The 20,870-nt window shown below is 37.0% G+C and overlaps 1 protein-coding gene across 1 annotated transcript in view; it reads right to left on the bottom strand.

Annotated features, from left to right (window-relative positions):
• LOC104074099 (DNA excision repair protein ERCC-6-like) overlaps nt 1-20,009 on the bottom strand; it is a 46,917-nt gene extending 26,908 nt beyond the window's left edge. The window contains 6 exon segments of the mRNA XM_009574099.1: nt 2,562-2,687; nt 11,957-12,542; nt 12,545-12,673; nt 14,495-14,603; nt 16,902-17,022; nt 19,579-20,009. Coding sequence (XP_009572394.1) covers nt 2,562-2,687; nt 11,957-12,542; nt 12,545-12,673; nt 14,495-14,603; nt 16,902-17,022; nt 19,579-20,009 — 1,502 coding nt within the window.
• Nucleotides 20,010-20,870: the final 861 nt, after the last annotated feature.

The raw sequence follows: 20,870 nt of genomic DNA, 5'->3' as shown, positions 1-20,870 counted from the left end.
CAGACATCATACTATCTGCTGGTGTCTCAAATGCATCATACGAAGAAGCCCTTAAAAAACCCCTTTTATTAGAGATTAATTCACCTTAAAAATGCAGCAAATCTAAAACCAACTATGAAATGGATTGCAGGATTAGCTATAATTGGGTTAAGATGCTACCATTACTACATTTTTTGAAGACAAAACATTTTCTGACACAAATATTAAAGAATTGGAAAGAACCCTAATTCCAGACAGAAGCTGCTCCTCCACACTAATGTCCAGCATGCCTCTTCAGAAGACAACCATTCCAGAACTTCCTGATATTATTTTGTATTATTTCTTAGGATTACATCCTAGTGCTTAAAAGCCAGCTGCATTTATAAGCACGTTTCTCCCTCTCCCCCTTCTCCTGAGAAAGTTTCACAGTACAGAATTAAGTTTGTGAAAAATTCTGCTCCAAGGTTATCTAAAAATGGAAAAGATGCAGGTGCTTTCTTTATATAATCATATAAACATGCAATAATTGCAACTACACAAAAGTTGAAGTAAAAAAAAAATCCCCCCCAATAATTTTTTATAGTTATATGGCGAGATAATCAATTCTCTTTAATCCTATGCTTTCATTCACCAATTTCTATGTTTTGGTTTTTTTTCCTCCAAAAATACTGTAGAAGTAAAATAAAAATGTTGCCTGGTCTTCCAAAATAGTTATGTTTGGACTGTATTTCACATAAGCAATCATGCTGTGATGCATCCCTCAAAATTCACCACAGTAGCTAGCAGAGTTAGCTGCATAGCTGCTGAGACAAAATTGCATTTCAGGCATATCAGGGAAATCACACACTGAAAGCAATTGATGAAGAAACCTGGTTTCTTGTTTATACAGATAGCGTTCTCTCAGGCTAAGTGCAGACAGCGTAAGGCACTGTTTGTAAGACAGTCTTCCTCACTGTGTTTGGTTTTGTTCCACAGCAGAACCAATGGTATTCTTACTGAACTTTCCTCAAAGCAGACAAGTATATAGGGAAGAAACAGATTGTCTGCTTTAACAGGCTTACCAAACAATGAACTTAAGGGTCTACTATTTCTAGCGTGAGCTAACTTCTTTAGAATTCAATTCAACTATGCAGGCAGATCACTTACAGTATACTGCTGTATACCTCCTTGGGTCAATATTCTTCCATGTTTTGTACTAAACTTGCTCAGAACTCAAAGTTTAATACCTGTTGACTATGGGCCGTCCTACATTGGAGATTTCAGCATTTAAGTTACAAGTCAGAAGAATCATTCAACTCAATTGATATTTCTAACCACTTAAGAAGTTTTGCCAACTGACTCATGCAGTTGATTGCAGGGATACCCTTCATTAGTGAGGCTGGTATCTCTAAGATTAATTTTCAGTTGTCTGCTTTATTTCAATTCCCTTCAGGTTGCTCAGACCACACATCCGTTCTCAGGATGATTACTTCTGCAGTAATCCTTTGCATAAACAACAGGAGACCACATATTGGCTGCGTATGGTCCTGGCAACCAAGTCATTAATAAAATTCCATTTCAGAGTTAGTGCTCTCCTTCTGAGGAACTGCAGGACAACAGTAATAATTTCTTTGAGGTTAAGACTAAGTGGTCCTGTTGGAAGGGATACCATGCATGCCCGTTATAAACCAGGCCTTTCTACTACAGTAATTATAGGATTTTAGAGTTAGCTTTTGAAATACAGGATGTTTTTCCTGCTGTGTGACATGTTGCCAACAAAAATGAATTCAAGCCTATTATGCATGGAAGTTAAGGGAGAGATTATGGATGAAGTTAACCTGTCAGCTGCTAGCTTGTTTGGGCTGCCTTTTGTAAATAGCTTTTTGAGATGAACTTGAAAGTGTCACTGGGCACCATGGTCTCAAAAAACCTGAAACAGAAAGCAGTCATGTCCAATCTGTAATCCAGCATTAAATAACTAAAGAATGAGTTGTAAAGTGTATTCGATCTACTAAAGGAATTAAGAATGCACTTTCCATATTTTAAAATTTTACTGGGCAAAATATTCAAGATTATTTTATAATATGAATTATAAGTAGTTACTTTGAGTAGACTTTGAGTAGTTATTTAAAGTTGGCTGTATTTTTTACCGGCAGAAAATTTCACTCACTCCACTCAATCACAGAAACACCTACATTTCTTTTATCACGTCTTGCCAACACCTTATTCCTCAAAGTAAAGTTATTCTACCACTCCACACCTGAATTAAAAATCAATAAAAGAAAGCATTTATAAAAATAGACAAGGAGAGCTTCTCAATTCGTAGTTTAGCTAATACGCATTCATGATATTCACCTCAGCCAGTTATCATCCGTATTTTCATGTAACTGCATTTTGTGCTCGTAATAAATTAGTTTCTTTGAGGTTTCATCCTGGAGCCTTTTTTAAAGAAATAATCATACAGAAACAACTGAAGTACAAGTTGAGGCATCATTCACTTAAGTAAAAGTTGCAGCAAAGGGCATCCAGAAATCACCATGACTATTGCTACTATTATTATTAGCAGCATACAGCAGCATAATATTAAAGTACACAATACATACTTAAAAAGTTTCTTGAAGAGAAATCCTGGTACTTTGAAACCCTCTTCAAATTCAGTGTCACTTTCTTCAGAGAGTTCCTCAGCTCTTTGATGTTCTTTGTCCTTCAAATGTTCTTTTTGCCACCTCCTGGAGTGACACAAGTGTTGAGAAGGAGTCAACATTCAATTATTGCATAGAAAAGATACTACATGAAAACTACACTGAATTTTTGATCACGTAAAAACCGAACAACAATGCATTCTCTGATGTCATGATTTAAATAGTAATCCTTTGGAGGAGAGAATTATGCAAGTAAATGTTCAAAATATCTGACATATTAAAAGGTGCATGCGCTCCTATTTAGTTATAAGCCTTCAGAGTTTTATAGCTAGTTACAATTTTCTATAGACAGAAATACTAATATAATGGAATCAACAGTTAACACCATCAAAGAAATCTGGCTACCTTAAATTCCTAAGCCTCCATAAAAAACCCCACAAAAATATCAATAAAGCTTAGGTATTCCAAAGCTATTTTATTAATTTAACCAAATACTTAAATAACTTCCTTCACCTAGAGAAATGTGCAGCTGTGTATAATCTTATACAGCTCAGTTGGAAACATCCCTATCTTTACGGTGACGTGCTCTAAATCTGTTAAGCAGTCATTATTAAGAGGATGAGTTTTTTGAGGTTTTGAAATTACAGAGTGATTTGTGGTCTGCAGCCTGATCTTATCTGGACTCTAGGCAGCCTAGAGAATTACCTTCCCGTCCCATCGTTCCCCGCGCTGTTGAAAAAGTACCAAAGGATCTTCAACATCCAAGGAAATTATGGACTTGTGTTTTAGTGACCCCAAAACATCTACCTGTAATAGTAAAGTGTATGCTACTGCTAGCTGGGTACGTACTAACCAATCAACAGCACTTCACTGACAATTTGGGTTTTGCTGGAATTCTCTCATGAAAATGCCATTCACTGCAGGCACATGATGTGGTGTATAAACTGACAAAATCCCTACAGAAATTGGCAAGCTATAGAACAGATGAAAAACATCCTTATGTTACCGTTCTGGATGTAGCGCAAAAGTTGCCATATTTCATCTCATAAAAAGGCTGAAGGAGAAGGAGACCTAATAGTCTAGAAGTATCTGAAATATAATACATGAAGACTAAAATTGTTCAGGTCCCAAAGAACTATAAATAGTAGTGATGGGAAGAAAAGAAGCAAACGGAAAACTCGGGCCAAAAAAAGTAAGTTAAGCTGCCTAGCACTGAAATCTGCTGCATTAAGCGACAAACAGCCTCCTGAGTGAGATGTTGGAAAACTCATCTGTCCAGTCTTTTAACTCTACATTGAAGAAACCCTGGAGAATGCACTCTAGAACAGTCCTGTAGTAACTGGATGGGGGGGTACTTAACAGGATGCAACAGCTTTCCAGTACACCTCCAGTTTCTGAATCACAAACATTACAGGTGCGGGAATAGTCTGTGTCCCTCCTGGCAACATTTTACTATTTACCCATTACACAAACAGCTTCTTGTTAGCTTAGGTTGCCCCTGTAGCAGCAAAAAACATGGCAGCATAATGGATTAACAGAGTTCTACAAAACAAAACAAAACAAGAACCTTAACCCCCTTCCCCAAAACACACTCCATATTCTGTGAAAAAGGATTTCTGAACTATTTAAAAACATGAGGAAATTCACATTTTCTTCTTTCTTTTTTTTTAATTTTTAAAGTTATTTATCCTGATTTTTCTGTAAAGCTCTGCATTGCTTTCAAGCATTCAAAGAAAAACTGCATCTAGAGGTTGACATGCAAACTGTATTTTATTTCCAGCCTTGCTATGCACAATCCAGTGTGCTTTAAGCTTATGGGCTGAGTGCCTTATGTTTTCAAAGCTACTAGCCCGGTTTTATCGATGTCAGGAAAAAGAAGCATAATCATTCTTCTCAAACAACTGCCTGTAAGACAGCTACCATCCCTGACATTTTACACTTCCAACCTGGCAAACAAACCAGAAGACACTATAAAACATCTCAAGCATTGCTCCAAGTCTTTAAGACTTCAGCCAAGCTGCTATCTAGCTCAGTCATGTTAAGAGCAGACACGACTGGCACAGTATCACGTACAGTACCGAAACTCCTTCCAGCCTGATATGAGAAGTGCCTTCTCCACTAGAGAAAAATCCTGTCAGCTAAAACTCTTTAAAATCAAATTTGATTCAAGTTTACTATCTTGAACACATCAGTGAATGAAAAAAAAAAAAAAACACCAAACAGGCAATGAAGGTCTAGTGTTCCCCTTGTATTTTTTAACTACATAAGCAGTTCTGGGGACAATTAAACCAATGATGCCTGTCTCCTAAGGACACTACTCTGCATTCTTTGGTGTGAAATAAGGTGAAAACACTAGAAGAGACTCTTCCTGCTGTTAGGTCATTCAAAATCATCTTCCACAGGATCTGCAAACTCGTAACAAGACTTAAGCTCAAGCTGTGTTTTCTCCAGTGGCAGCATTAATAGAGTTTCTCTTGTCTTTCTGACCACTTACTTCAGTGAAACTTTTTGGAACTTCCACTTAAAGGTTTCTGCATCTCTGGCAAATTTGTTTAAAAAACTCGGGTTAGGAACAAAAGAACAGGGAAGAAGTTCAACACTTCATATACAAACACCACAATCATATACCCGTTCTCAAGGAAGAAAGCTAATATGGCAGGTTTCTAGATCAACTTTTCACCAGTATCTTTGGGGAAAATACTTACAGTCTGCCTTTATGGAACCAGTCACAAACTTGGAACTGTGGTATTGTTTTATTAAGTGAAAATAAACACCACCATCTCCAAATATACACAGGTTAAAATAACTGCCAAAAACGATTGCACTGCAAAACTAACTAAGACAACACAATGTTGGACAGGTTTAGAGAGCCAGCTTCGCCGGAATATATTTTGATCTCTTAAGTCAGGATGTCTTCAGAAGCAAAAATCATGATGGAGAGAAAAAGCAGCATATGCAGGAGAAAAAAAACCAAGACAGACAAAGATAGTCTTCAGTTTTCTGATTAAAAACTCATGAGTTGCTAATGTTTATTATCGGATTGTTCTTATTTCATTATATGAAATCACGTATCCAGTTAAGTAGTAAAAAAAGAACTTACTAAAAATATATAAAGTGTCAAAGTTTTCCCCACAGATACTTTTACATACCTATCCTAACACAGGAATGGAAATCTCTATCTTAAACTAGCAGTCTGTTAAATGTTTGGTTTAGGAAAATAACATTCGTGCTCGGGAGTCTAGCAGGCAGATATAATACATTCTAGAGGAACAGCATAAAAATGCATCTATTTTTGTTCAGTACTACAATGTTGTGCTATCAGGCACAGATGGTCAATTATTCTTCTGAGTTCCAGAAAAAGATCAACGATTCAAACTGACAAATGCTGACAGTCATTGCTTCACAGTGTGTCATTACTAGAACTGAGACATGTCAGAACTTGATTATTTTATCTGACTGGGTTATGACAAAGCTCAAACCAAGGAAGAAAACTCCTACTTACCACACTAAAATTGAAACAATTGTAGATTACAAAGCTTACGAAGTGACAGCTAGGTAAACAATCCGTATTAACTCAAGCAGGGCAATAACTTGTACAAGAGTTTGCTTCTAATTCTATATTGCAATATGAGTCGCCAGTAGCCAACACTGGAGCTTCAGTCTCCCCTGGGAAGAAACAGATTGCCCTCTAGTGTACATTAGAAAAAGCGATCCAGAAACAACCAAGAAGAAACGTTTCTGAGATTAGCTCGTAGCTGTCCAGGAATTTAGGCACTTCACCTTAATGTAACTACTATATTTTCTGCAAGAAGGGTGATCAATGTTGGGATTTCTCTTAAAATTATTAGATACCTAGAAAATAGGTATAGAATTTGAACTAATAAATCCTGTACTTAACTTTCCTAAAGAAAAGTTTATTTTATACACACTGCATCTGCTACTTTACTGAAGGGCATAATTACATAAGCTGTAGTATTGAAGGCTCTGGTATATCTCTTCCAAAGGTCTGGAGGGTTTTTTGCCCTTAATTACCAGTTTAAAGAAAAAGCAGAAATTTGTTGTTACCACTAACAACTTTCAAAGTTTGAAGAAGCTATTCAGTTTTTGAAAGGCTGTGAACTTAATGCAAGACATTGTATTAAGATATTCTACACTAAAACTTCATTATTTTCTTTAAAAAAGTGTAAATATCTAAGTGGCTGAAGCAATGGGAGGACAAACTATTTGCTAGACCAGATCAGTCAGTTGGTCAGTCTGGTCTTGTACCTTTCCCCAGAAGTTAAATTTTGGAGGGAGAAAGAACAGTAGTTCATATTTGACTTAACCACACAGTAACACATTGACCATTTGGTCAGTATCTTCCTTAGGCACCTCAGTTAAAATCATAAGTATGCCCAAATAATCAGAAAATACAGGTTTTACTATATCACCAAGGTCTCTTGAAAATAAAAGCATGACCTTTGAGAAATCTATTTTATGTTGTCCATGGTCACTGACATAAATACAATTTTATCCTGGAAGTGCAGTATGAAGCCATATATCATACAATTAAATCTTTCTTAATATAAGAATGTATACAGATACTAAGCCCATTTCCCACTTATTGCAATACCCTAGAAAGAAATTCTGCATCCAAAACAGTAATGAGCACAATTTGATTTTTTTTTTAAAATACAGTCAGGAACCAAGCTGAGTGTTTAATATAGTTTGCATTTGTGAAGCACAATATGTTTTCTACTTTATACAGCTAAGAATCCCTTACAGATTATTCTAATTTGCTAAATTGAAGCATTCAGCATTACTTTTCTGATCTAACTTTTTATGGTCTATATGGATGGATTTAATTGGTACGTCCTAACAGATGAAATACATGCAGTTAGTACCACAAGTCTCCATAAGTAAATTAAGACTGATGTAGACAATGACACACTTGAGCTTAGAATGAAAGGTGTACTCAGCAAGTGAGCCAAAAATGTATCTTCATTTGTGTTTTGGCTTTGTCATTTTAAAGAGCAGTTAGGATGCTCTAAGAAAGTATCCTTCAGGAAAGGTAGAAGGTAGTATTTAATCCTTTTTTAATTTATAACTCTGAAACATCAAGAGATTCAGTGACTCAGATACTTCAGAGAGAGCTAGCACATGAAAACCGATCTGATTTGAGAAAAACAACTTATTTTTAAGCAAATTTTATTTTTTGGTTTGATTCTTTGTATCGACTACTTTGTGCACTGATAGCCACAACTTCCAGCTACTCAGCTGCTTGGATTCACTTAGGAGACATGGAAAGAAGCAGCTTTCCCAGCCTTGCCTCTGAGCACTTGACAGCAATTGAAAAACTCAAACAACTGTACTCCACAAACTATACAGAATACACAAGGAAACACAGATAATGGCACTTAATTCCCATAACATGACATGTAATTCCTTCTTTGAAGCAGCGGGCAGAAACATACTGACTACTGCTATGGGAATAGTGACCATAAGACAGCTAATTTTTTGTTTTGTTTTGACTCTAAGCTATTATCTTATGCAGATACTGTATTAGTGATGTCAATAATGTAACACGTTAACTCCATATATTATAAGCAGAAAAAGTTACTTCGTTATACTTATGCTTTGCATTTTAATACATTCAAAGGAAAACTTTGATTAATATGCAAAAAACCCCCAACTTGATTAAGCTGCAGTTTCCACACCTGCAGAGTCTTGAGAATAATACAAGAAAACCATGCAACAGTTTTCTTGTTGAGAACAACGAAAACGTTTATTTCCTATGCATTTAGTCTGCATACAAGGTTACTTGTATGCAAACAGGTGCATTTTCACTCATTCCATAGCCTTCAAAGAAACTGGCTCTGCCATGACCTGACCAGGCAGGAGGCAACAGGTAGATTCCACCAGCGCCAATTTTGAACATTTCTAGACCAAGATGGTCACTGTTGCGTATGACAAAATATACACCGATAACATACCTGGGGATGGGGATCAAGCCTCTGAGAACTTCAGCACCATCCTAGAGACTGATGACCTAATCCTCTGGGTTCAGCTGGTAACAGCCAGTATGAAAGACAGTTGGGAATGATGATACTCTACTTTTCACTGAATCTTAAACTTACCTTTTAGCTGCTTGACAATATCCTACTTATTTACCTTACTCTCCATAACCCTGATGTTCCTTGCTACTGTTTGTTATTCTTGCAAGCTATGATTCACCTTAGACGTTAACCTTTTCAGAACAGAAGTTTTTTTCCCCTGCGTGTCTGCACAGCAACATGACTCCAGTAATAGTAACTAAAGAAAGGCAAGACCCACAAAAGGGAAAAGAACTGAAATTACTGAGAGCATGAGCTGAATTCTGTATAGCTAACTTTTACTTTTTCACATTCCACTGATCACATCTTGCTTTGAGTGACTAGGCAGACCACTGCAAGTAGCCTTTAGAGAAGGAAAGGAAAGAGCCAGGTGCTTTCCCGCCTGCCCTGTTTACTGCAGATAACACCAGCTCCTGTTCTGAAAACAGACTCTTGTTCTAGAGATGCTTTGCAGTCCCGCAGTTAGCTAATTATCATGCTTTAACAACATCATTGTAGTTTCCCCTTGACACAGACCAATCTCTTCAAGTCCCATCTCTGAAAAGTTTTAATGTTACGGAAACTCATTTTCAATCTTTAAGAGTGTAGGACTGTATTCGGCGCCAAGCACAAGACTAGATGTTCAGAAGACTAAAGTAATCCTAAAGGATTCTCCCCTGCCTCTCTCAGAGGTAAAATATACCATAATCTCACCCATTCGTTTGCATTCAAAAGTAAAACTGACATGAAACAAGACATAAATGTAAGCAAATGACAGCATTTCTATAGCATTCTTAATATGTTTCTTAATTCACTACATTTTATTTTCTCATGGCATTTCCCATAATGAAGATTACCTGGGGGTGTCAGCATAAAAACGTCAATGTGGACAGCTGCAGCTTAACAGCCACAATAACTATAGCTATGAAATTTTTAAGAGATGTAGTGTTTTGGTAGCAATTACAGTTATTGATATTTCTAAAATTCATTTAGGCTTTTATTGTAACTTTAGTAACCAAAAGAAATGTAGTCTATGATATGACTTTGCTAAGGATAAATTGTCACAATCTTAAAGTTATTAAAAAATGTGTTTGAATGAATTTAAGCTGAGAGTCATATTAAAACTTTCAATCAAAATAAATTACTCTTGATGAAAACACTGAATTAAAAATGATTTAATATTGGTCTAATTTAAATGTGAAGAGTACAGTTTTATTCAATAAAATAGTAAATATTTTACCAATTAAGTACAATTAATTTTTGTTAATGCATCCAATAAAAAACATATTTCTTTTTGACCCTTCGGACATTGTTCAGATTAGCCACTTGCCAAAATCTTCTATTCAAGAGCATTAAACTATGCTTTAACTTTGAAATGCAGCATCCTGAGATTGCAAACCTATTGCATATCATACCAGCTCCTGATCTACCTTTGTAACCTGGGATGTGAAAGTGAAGTTAGGCTCTTCCTACCTGAGGTTTTGTACCAGTAATTCTACAACTGTGAGTACCTCTGCTACCAGATGATACCTCTTCCTCCACAGCAGCTCAGGCTCTCACCACAGGAAGAGATGGTGTTTATACCTCTACTTCTTGACCCCTTCTCTGATACAGCTTCATTTAAATCCGTAAGATTTTATATTTCCATTGAAGTGTAAAATTAGAGTCTCCCAAGCATTAACCAAGTTCCTATGCTAGGCCTTACCACTGGCCCAATCACCTATGTGACGCCCAATCACGCTTCACTGACGGCCCTAATATATATTCTTCCTTTCACTCTAGAGCAGCTGTTTTCAAGTTGGAATCCATCCATTTTCTAGAGGACTATAAAACTACTTGAAGGACATTCACTAAAGGTAATTAATTAAAAGTAAGCATGCTATCAACAAGCTGAAGTTGAAGCTCAACCCTTATACTAGAAAAGAGTCAACATGCCAGCGGTTAGAGAACAATTAAAACAACACAACTATTTCAGTCATCTTTATCTTTTGACTCCCGGTATGTGCAGAAATGTCTCTTAACTTCACTGGCATGTCTAGTTAGCATTTTAACAGCTTAACAAATCACATGTCAATTCGTTGCCCTTCAAAACGTTTTCCAGGCAGTTGTGAAAATGGAAACATTGCTTAGTCTTATTGTTAGGAGCTCAACAGCTATGCTGTCAGTAGAGAAAACACCTCAACAGCACATTGTAGCTACAGAGAGATCATCAACACACAGGTTATACAAGTTTCATAAATCACAGATTAGCACAAGGTGTTTCAGCTGCCATTTTCAAAAATAATTTGTGTTCTTAGCTGTATTTCCCCACCTAACAGATTCTTCTTAGAAACCTTACTCAGTTTACAACCTTAGGTCATCATAGCAACAGAAAACACCACTACTACCACCATTGTCACTATCTCTTTAGATAAGGATGTTTTTACCCTCACTCTCATCAAGAAAAAAAAGAGAGGAAAATCACTATCAAACAGAGCAGCTCTTTTTAGACTTGACTAACAGCAGTATAAATGTCCAGTCTTCATTACTTATGTCTTCTAATATAAGTTATGCAAGACATATCATGTGCTAATAATTAAATAATATAGATATTGTCCTTTCCAGTATAATTTTTTTACAAGTTTAAATTCAGAAGATCCTTTTAATATTGATTTTCAAATAAACCTGTTAGCCATATAAACTATACGTAATTGCCTCGGGTTTCAATAAACTAACAGATTCTACAAAAATAATATGTAACTATAGTTTATTCAAATGATTTCTTCTTGTCTAGCAGTTAATTATTTAAAGCTGAAAACTAAGCATCTCACCCCATCCAAAACCAAAGATTTCTCTCTCAATGGAGAAGTGCCATCCCTCTGAAGAGAGAGGGCATTGTCTGTCTGCACTGTAATTTTGCCTATCAAACAGAAGACATCATCTTTTTTTTTTTTTTTTTTGAAAGGTAGGTATATGATCTACAGACAAAGGCAGTACTTAAGTATAAAACTGCCAAGTAATACGTTGTTTGATATATACTTGATTTTGGGCACATTCATAGTTCTGCAAACAACAAACACACACTGATACACAAATAGCTTATTACTGAAGGACCTATAACAATCACAAAAATCTAATAGTAAAGTCCTGTAATTAAGAGGTATGTCTGATTCCTTTTGGAAGGCTATGATCATTCCGACTGTCTCGTTTTCCTTACTTCAGTTCCTAGCAGTGTATTACAGACATTGCCCTTTGCATGTTCAACGTCACTTGTTAATGTTACTAATAAAAATGTCTAGGACTAACCTTAGTCTCTGTTTATAATAGTCTTCATCTCCATCATCTCTCCATCTCCTTACTTTGCGCTTCCCTAGTGTATGCTCTTCTTCCTCAGAGCTTGGAAAGAAGTCAGCATCATCTTCAGTTTCTTTAAAATCTCTCTTCACCAAGTATTTTCTTTTTCTTGACAAATTCCTGAGTTCATAATCAGAATCATTCTCAGCATGAGAAGATGCCTGCTCTTCCTCCTCTTCTGCTGCTTCTGGATCAAAGAGCTCCTCATCAGGTACATGTTCAGACTCTCCACTATCATCCTCCTGTTCATGCCTGAACTTCCTGGCCTCAAGAGATTTCTTTTCTTTTGGAATCTCTGCCTTTGATTGAATCTGAAGGACATGCTTCTGAAGTTTTCTCATATGTTTTTTTAAGCGCTTATCTGTTTTTGACAGGACTTTACCCCTTTTTTCCTTTGTAGTAGATGTGGGAGCTATGCACAGAACATTTTTGGCTTGTGCTTTCTTCTTTGCTCCTTTGTGAAGGGATAACTTCTTTCTTTCAGATGACAGCTTAGCTTGGTCTGCTAAGTACTTCTCAAAATCAGATGCTTCATTTATCGTGTCTTCCTCTCTGGCTTCTGAGGTATTTTAGTTCCAAATGGAGTCATCTGGCCAGTACGAATAAGCTCTTCCCACTCTGTTTCCTGAACAGGCATAAGCATACTGCCAAGACATGATGGACCAGGTTCTACAACAAAAATCAGAACATCCAGCACGCCTTTAACACCCTCTGAATAACACAAACACAGGAACAAGGGTGGTTCCCCCCCCGCAAGCTTTATATGCATTCAGTTCAGTTTTTATATACAACTTAAAAGTCCAAATTATTGTCACACATAATACTTGAAGTTCAAAAAAGGCAAACCCCAACAAAACAGAAGGCCAAAAAAGTCAGACTAACTTTTACTTCAAACTACTTCTCAAACTTCATACAGGAAACATCACACATGCTATCAAAATGCAAATACTTCTGAAACAACACACAGCAGCAAGAACTACCATAAAATTACAGTCCCCCATGGCCCATGAACTCTAATGTGCTCCCTTTGCTGTCAATTCAACCCATGTCACCACATTCAGTGCAAGAAACCACTGCATTCCCATATGCAGCAACATTGTCCATTTCTATTTTACCATTGATTTTTCAGTCCTACTCATAAGCTTGAAATTTGACATTTCCATGACCATACCAGGACAGACACAAATCTTACAAAACACAAAGACTGTCTTCCCACATGCTTAAAAAAAAAGAAAACAAAACCCATCTCCTTACTCTACAATACTAATATTAGGATTATGACTGGCTGCACAGCACGTTGCCATAAAAGAACACTTCAGTTAAACTGCATACAGTTACTATACATATTAACACAAACTATAATTGGTGTTTGAAACCAAACAGGGGGAAAAGCTCTTGAATTCAGAATCTAAAAGGGAATTCCAGCCTGAAATCTACTATTAGGGTCCAAAAGTTCAAAACAGCTGTACCAGCATGGTCCCATTTAGAGCACTGTATTTATCACCAAAACATGTTTAACAAGTAATGATGATGCATCAGGCATGAAACTCCTCCCTCTCCACCCCCCCAGTTCTCAAACTACTGGAACTGCTGAACTCCATTTCTTCTGCCTTGGGCTCCATTCACTTCCTAGTGACATTTCATCACTCTGGGTGCCTGAGTTTTACTGCATGAACCCATTCAAAGAAAAAGGATTAAAGATGCTTTTCTACTAAGAAACGTTTACTGAGGTTTTGACTCCTGTAAGTTTTGTTGAATAAGGAGAGATCTGGAATCCGCTCCAGCCACATCTGCAATGGACAAATAGCACAAAGAGTTTACACCCCTGCAAACAACAATAGAACCCAAAGGTGATGTGCAGATGTCAACGGGGTCCAGACTTGCACTGCAGAATACTGCAGATTAGTGATTGTGGCCAAGACGCAGCGAAGCTGGAGTTACAAAACCCAAGCTCAGTTTGCAGACAGCAGTGAGAAAGAACACCTAGTGAAACACTGAGAGAACAAATACCCTGCTTTGGAAGAAGCCTTATTTTTATTTTTTTTAAATCACAGTGCAGCCTGAAAAAAAGAACCACTTCCCCCTTCCATTTCTACTGATACTTCCCAACAGTAAGAAAAAACAATTTTGTTAACGCTGATTGATAGCATTCAGCATATAAAATGTAATTCAATCATGATGTTAGTCATCTTTATCAAATTAGCCGTGAAAAAACATTAGGATTTCCAATTTATTAAGCCCAATACTCTAATGTGCCTCAGCCATCCCTACTGAGCTGAACACGGATTAACATCCATTTTTTAAAACTCCCCACATGAATATGTCAAGATCTGCAATTCTGCAGGTGCAGAGCATAAGTGTTCTTAACTCTCTCTTTGAAAGCAAACTACTGAAATTCATTTCCTTATTGGCAAAGATCTTGCAAACTAGCTTCAAACAAAAAAAGGTATTACATCAAAGTAGAACAGAACTTTCAGCCTTCTCCCATACCTTCATCTTCCTCGAATTCAATCTCATTTACTTTATCAAGAATTTCTGTTCCACCAAGAATTGCTTGGAGACGCTTTTGTTTTGCTTTGATCTTCTTTAGCTGTTGCTCCTTGAATGACAAGTAGATACATAATTTAATTTTTAATCTCATTCATAAACTTGCTATCCTTTTAAACAAGATGTAAATTACTACATTTGCAGTGTTTTCCACCAGAATCTCATATTCAAATGGTCACAGTATTGCATTTGAAACAAAAAAAGTGCAAAAAAGTGTCACCACAATATCCGTAGGGCTCCAACCCACAGAACACACACAATTTTGTGTGTACAATCATCTTATGATATGCGTACAGTAAGATCAGATTGTTTATACACACAGATCTCGTGCACATTACACATTTTTATGTACATCTTTTGGGGTCATCTTATGAATGTGTTGATTCTAGTGAAGGAAGCCTACCAAGACGACTAGTGAGATGCACAGAGAACACCAGAAGATTTGTTCATGATTTGCAAGACTGGGTTAATGGTTAATAAGCCACTAAAAACAGCTATGAGATTTAGTAAGATTTATTTATCATCCCAGAAGTTTTGGAATGTTTTGTAAGAAAGAAACTGAAATTGTAAATCAGTCCATCATATATGTTTGTATACAGTTAATTCAGGAGCGGTCACAGCTAATTTAACAGCAAAAACTACAAAGTGAAATGACTTTAAAAAACGTAAGTGAAAAAAATCAACATTACACGTGCTATAACAAGTATAGTTCACTACTGCTATGAAAATAATTCATAACTAGCTCTTCTGTTACACCTTTTATCTGATTGTAATATCCTCAACTGTATATTTGCTGGTGACGTTGTGATTCCTTGGTGTTGCTAACTTTCATTTATGAAACAAGAAATTCCAACCAGTAAAACAAAGACATAGGCAATGTAGCTTTCCACATTTATAACTCCATTCTTTGGAAATATTTTCTTACTTAGACAGGCACATACTTCAGTAAAAACCAAGTTCATGGCAAAATCAGCCCATGTCTTTTCAAACCATAAAGGGTAGAGTATATTGATGTATGGTACAATATATCATCTCGTGTGTATGCACTATTATCCTTGCTACCAGAGTACTTTATATCATAAAACACCCCCTGTATGACAGCTCTAAGGAAATAGCTGTCTTGTACCAGTCATTAATTTCCCATTTGTCTCAATAACGAAGAATTCAGTCTTCTTTAACCATTTCTTTTTTTAAATACTACAAAAGGAAGAGTACCTAAAGGTACTTCTCCATGCAAAAAGCAGCTCAACACCAGCTCTGAATACACTGCCTGCCTCCAAAGAGCCTCCAAAACACTCTTGATGTTATTAGGACCACTTCTACAGATTACAGTTTTTATACAGGGATTTATTCTTACACTTCAAGGACTGTTAGAGATGGCTAACAATGAACTTGCAAAAAGGTCTGAACTTCCCGTGCAACTAACACTTGCGGAAATTACTTCAAGTACTAGGAAAACAAACAAAATAGAGTGTCCAATTACATGATCACTCTTTAGTTGTTCAGTACTGTCCCCCTCACTCTCTTAATTGGCCAAATTGTGAGCACAGTGTTATCCAAGTTCTGAAATGATCAAGGTTAAAAAACAAACAACTGAATGAGTCAGTGGCAAATGGCCTGAGACTGGGAAGATGTGTCTGCGGGCAAAGGACAGTAAGTTTTTCAGTCAGGTTTATCATTAGAGAAAATATTAGGGTGAATTTCCATCAGACGGTTTGCTGATCAAAGTCTCCCTTTTCTCAACTCTCCTTCTTCCTATTCACAGCTGTATAGGTCTATTGTTTACATTACCCTGATGCCCGCTAGATTGCTCTACAAGCTCCTTTAACTTAACACTCTGGCAGAAAAAAAGCTGGAGCAGTTTCTGCCAAACCAATGACTTAAAATGGCTCCCAGAAAGGAATGATGTGTACTGGTACAAGAAAGATACAGACAATGAAAGAGGATTAAGGAAAGGAAGGTAGGGAATGAAGACCGCTGAGATCTAGGTCAACTATTCAATCATGCCCTAAAAATGCTTTGCTAATTCTCCAAATGCTACTGGAAGGGATTTAATTAAATTAATGCAAATCAGTCTTCCGAGCAGGTCCTGGAACTTCAGTTTTACAGCTTGTTCTGAAACTTAGGGGGGAAAAAAAAAAAAAAAAAAATTCAGCTCTCACTTTCACATCTTTAAAATAATTATTTACATTTTCTTGGTAGAAAATTAAACCATTTAAAAGGGAAGGAACAGCAATTGTAGACTGACTCTGAACTACATAATTAAGCAAGAATTATATCACATAATCCAAACCTTAAGCCAAAGTACAAGCTAAGTATTGTCAACAGGAAATTAATGTAATCCAATCACCTTGTTATATTTCTGCCGTTTTACGGAATCTAGTTTTCTGTTTATATCTTTGTTGTCGGCAGCCTGAGGTGAAAGTTGTTCAATAATTTTATTTATTTGTTTCAGAGATGTTGCACATGATCTGAAAAAAACAGGAAGATTGCAATGTACTAGTCAACTCTAGAAAGAAAAATAGCACAGTCTCAATTCAGACAATTTAGAAATTTAAGGTAAGATTTTAAAAAGTCTAAAGGTTAAGTTTCTAAATAAGCATCTTATATTTAAACAACACTGGAAATACTAAACGCTTTAAGAAGTTGTACATCATAAAATATTTTTAAACAAAATTTTGCTAATACTAAAATTCCAAAGGCAAGGAAACTGAACAAACCACTGCAATATTTAGTACTCAAAATTTACAAGTCTGATAATGATAACAAGGAAGTGATAGTGATTGCTTTTATTATTCAAGGTAAACAAAATGCAAAACAAAAATTAAATGGGAAATCCCATGTTTTCATTTTCTAAAAATGTCTTAATAGTTTGATGCCATAATATAAAGAAGCCTATTTCTTTTTACCTTCACAATGTCTCTTTTACACAAAGAATAGACTACAAGATACAAATACAGTTTCAGGAAGACAAACTAACTCAAAGAATTAACAGCACATCAACATTAAACTTTCCTTACCTATGCACTACAGTTTTTCATGTTTCCATATACAATATGAAATTCAGGCTGAACCACATACTATAACCTAATATCATCTGTTTCTGCTGTTGAATTCACTTGCAAGGAAGGAGGCACTGCCCCACCGTCAGAAGCAACAAATCTAGGTTTGTTGATTCAAATAGGACAGTATTTCATAAGGATACGCAAATTAACATCTCAAAGCATTATGTAAAATGTCAAAGAAAACTTTTTACAACACCTGCAAAGCGGCCATTATTCCCCTTATATGCAAAGAAAAGCACTACATAAGTCTCCTCAATAGTCAGGGAGGAAACTGACTGGGCCATATTTCTCTCCAGCTCTAATCTGGATTCTACTACTGTTCCCCTAGCTATCCCTAGGAGATGGTAGTCTACCAGCTCCCCAGCTATCACTGCCATCTTCACTTCTCCATTCTCTTTCCACACTTTTGAACCATCCTATCCCCTTTCTCAGTCTTCTGTTTCGTTGCTTTGAAGTATACCATCCTGTTGCATGTCTCCTACCTTTTGGCTCTTGCTTCCTTGGCCCTAGGGTCTCTTGACACATACCGCTACTGTCCTCTTCCACAAACCTTTATTTAACAGGACTGCAGGATTTAAACAGGATTTAACTTTAACCATTTTTTATTCTTCTTCTTCTGCTTGAATTTGTGTGTTTATTATAGAATCACGCAGTTTCTACCATGAACTCTGTGCCAACTACTCAAAAACCACTTCTTGCCTGATTTTACCTCTAGGCATGCATCCACCATGTTACCGGACTTGAACCAACTCTATCACGCTCTACTCATACATCTTTACTTTTGTTAGTCCCTCTGCTCAACAAGCCAGCTATATCTCTTCTAATTTTCTCCAAAATCAACTTGCAGACTTACACATTACATCTTATACAAACAAGGTTCTACAGGTCTGCATAAAGCATTTGCATCCCCTCATGCAAATCTCATTTTATGACTTTAAGTGGCAGATGAAAATAGAGGGGTAAGAAAAATCACAGGATGTTTCTCAAAGGAAAACTATCAAGTAATTGACAGTGCCGTGCACTCTTTCAATAACTCCATAACCTAATCGCAATGGTTACACTGCTCCATTCTTCCTCTCAACGACCATCTTACTCATTACGTCCTTCTGCTACATAACATCTGAAATTAGTTCCAGTTTTGCAAATTTACTTAATTTCACATCTCCACACCCAAACTAGAAAATTAATGAAGTGCATAAAATTAAGCATATGCATAACAAGAGAGCTATGCGAATGTTCACATAGGTAATGGAGGCCTACAGCACCCTTGAGCACTAAAACCCAACATTAATGCAATACAGTGAAAGGTGCACAGGTAGAATTACTTACCTGCAGTAGTTCACACAGTAACTCTACAACGAGACTAGAAACAGAAAGGGAGATCTGAGATCGAAACTCAAAAGATTAGTGGCTCCTATCCCTCAAAGTCTTCTACTGTCAATATACCATGTTAATTAAGCATTTGATTATTTTAAGTGTCACTAAGTACTTCATACAAACACTTGTGATAAGGATGTTTCGGTTGTAGTACACTCATGACATGGAGTCATCCAAGTTACAGAAAGCACATAACCAGAAGCAGATAACCCCATGAAGCATACAGAATTGAAGAAGTGGCACTTTTTCTGACTATAACTTTGAATAATAGAGTACAACGCAGTTCTCCACTGCCCAGAAAACAGACATGCATCTTGGCAAGGTAGGAGACAAAGCAGAAAAAGGAGATGCGCTGTCCTCTACTGACTTGATGCATGACTGAATTAGTCAAATAAGAGCAATGAAGCACTGCTCTGATGTCAAAAATATTTTCTCCTTTTTTAAAAGGTGGGTGACTCAGAAGAGTACATGTGATCTAACGCTTTCAAAACATCTTTTCATCTTCCAGCTTTTAAAAACATGAGATACCGAGCCTCATTAGATAGTCAGTAACAGAAAGGAACAGTAAGAAAGGACACAATTTACCTTAAGTCATCCAGCACTGACTGATATTCTTTCTCCGCATCAGCTATTTTTGTTGCTTTATTAGCTTCATTAATTGCATTATCTACTTGCTGAAGAACTCCTTGCTCCAATACATCCTGGTCATAGACATCAATTCCTAAACCTTTGAGCTCAGCAGCCTGTGCACTATATGAGATGGACTGAATCTGTTGCCTGTTGATCTGTAAAAGGGGTTGTCCTCTTCTGGGCACCTCCAAAGGAACAGCCATGGAAGTGGATGACTGGCTGGCAGAGTTGGGAACTCTAATACCATTACCCGGCTCACTGTTACAAATGCCATTTTCTTGTTCAGTGCTCAATTCATCAGCATTATGCAGGCAATTATTGCTTGAAGTAGTTACAGGGTCTTGTTCTTGGATACTGTCTGGCAGGTGGCTGTTGTCTGTTATCATCCTCTGCTCAAAGGCAACAAAGAACCACGTCATCATAAGAACATTCACACCCGCAAAGTTCCTCATGAAGACTGCCCAAATAAAACTAAGCAAAACAATGAGGATGTTTCTTTATGAGAAATTCTTGTTTCAAAACACCTACCAGTCTACTCCTCCATGAGTCCTCCCCCCAAAGGCTTCTCCACACTAATTTCCACAGTCAAAAGGAAAAAGTGGCCAAAACGTCTTAAAGACAACTATATGGAATACTCCTGGAAGATGCTGATATCAAGATAAATAAAACAACCTGTAAAAATTATCCTCCTTGCCAGAGAGTGAACTCAATCTTGTGTGTAAGTGGTCATGTTCCAGAAGACTATGACATAACAAAAACATATGCAACTTAACATATCCAAAATCAAAAAATACAAGTTTTTGAAACAGGATAAGACTTGCCAGTGAAAGCACTGATGAGGACAGCTGGCTGTAGGCTTTAGTTTGACAATTCAGCTTTGAAGTAGAACATAAAGCATCTTAGCTGTTAGGAAATTAACACTGGACTGACTTACCAAGGCAAGCCTGGAGCTAGTATTGTTTGAAGCCTTCAAGGTGAGACTGTTTCCTGAAAGGATGTTTTTTTTATCAACTTCGGGGAGAAACAAGCGTTATTAACTTGCAGGAAGACATTAATAAGGCAGTGGGCTTCATCAGCAACCTCTCCTAGCGTGGCAGCCCGCGGATCTCAGTCCCAGCTCACGGTTTTCTTCCATCAGCTCCGAACCCGCACGCAACGGGTTTGGCCCTGCATTCAGGCAACAGGTACCATGACAACCGCGCGCACCGGCCAGTTCCTCTCGAGGGACCCCGGACCCCAGCCACCCC

This window comes from Fulmarus glacialis, unplaced genomic scaffold, assembly GCF_000690835.1.
Source record: "Fulmarus glacialis isolate BGI_N327 unplaced genomic scaffold, ASM69083v1 scaffold47853, whole genome shotgun sequence".
Taxonomy (NCBI): domain Eukaryota; kingdom Metazoa; phylum Chordata; class Aves; order Procellariiformes; family Procellariidae; genus Fulmarus; species Fulmarus glacialis.
The sequence above is the reverse complement of the archived record's forward strand: the minus strand, read 5'-3'. Positions and strand labels throughout refer to the sequence as shown.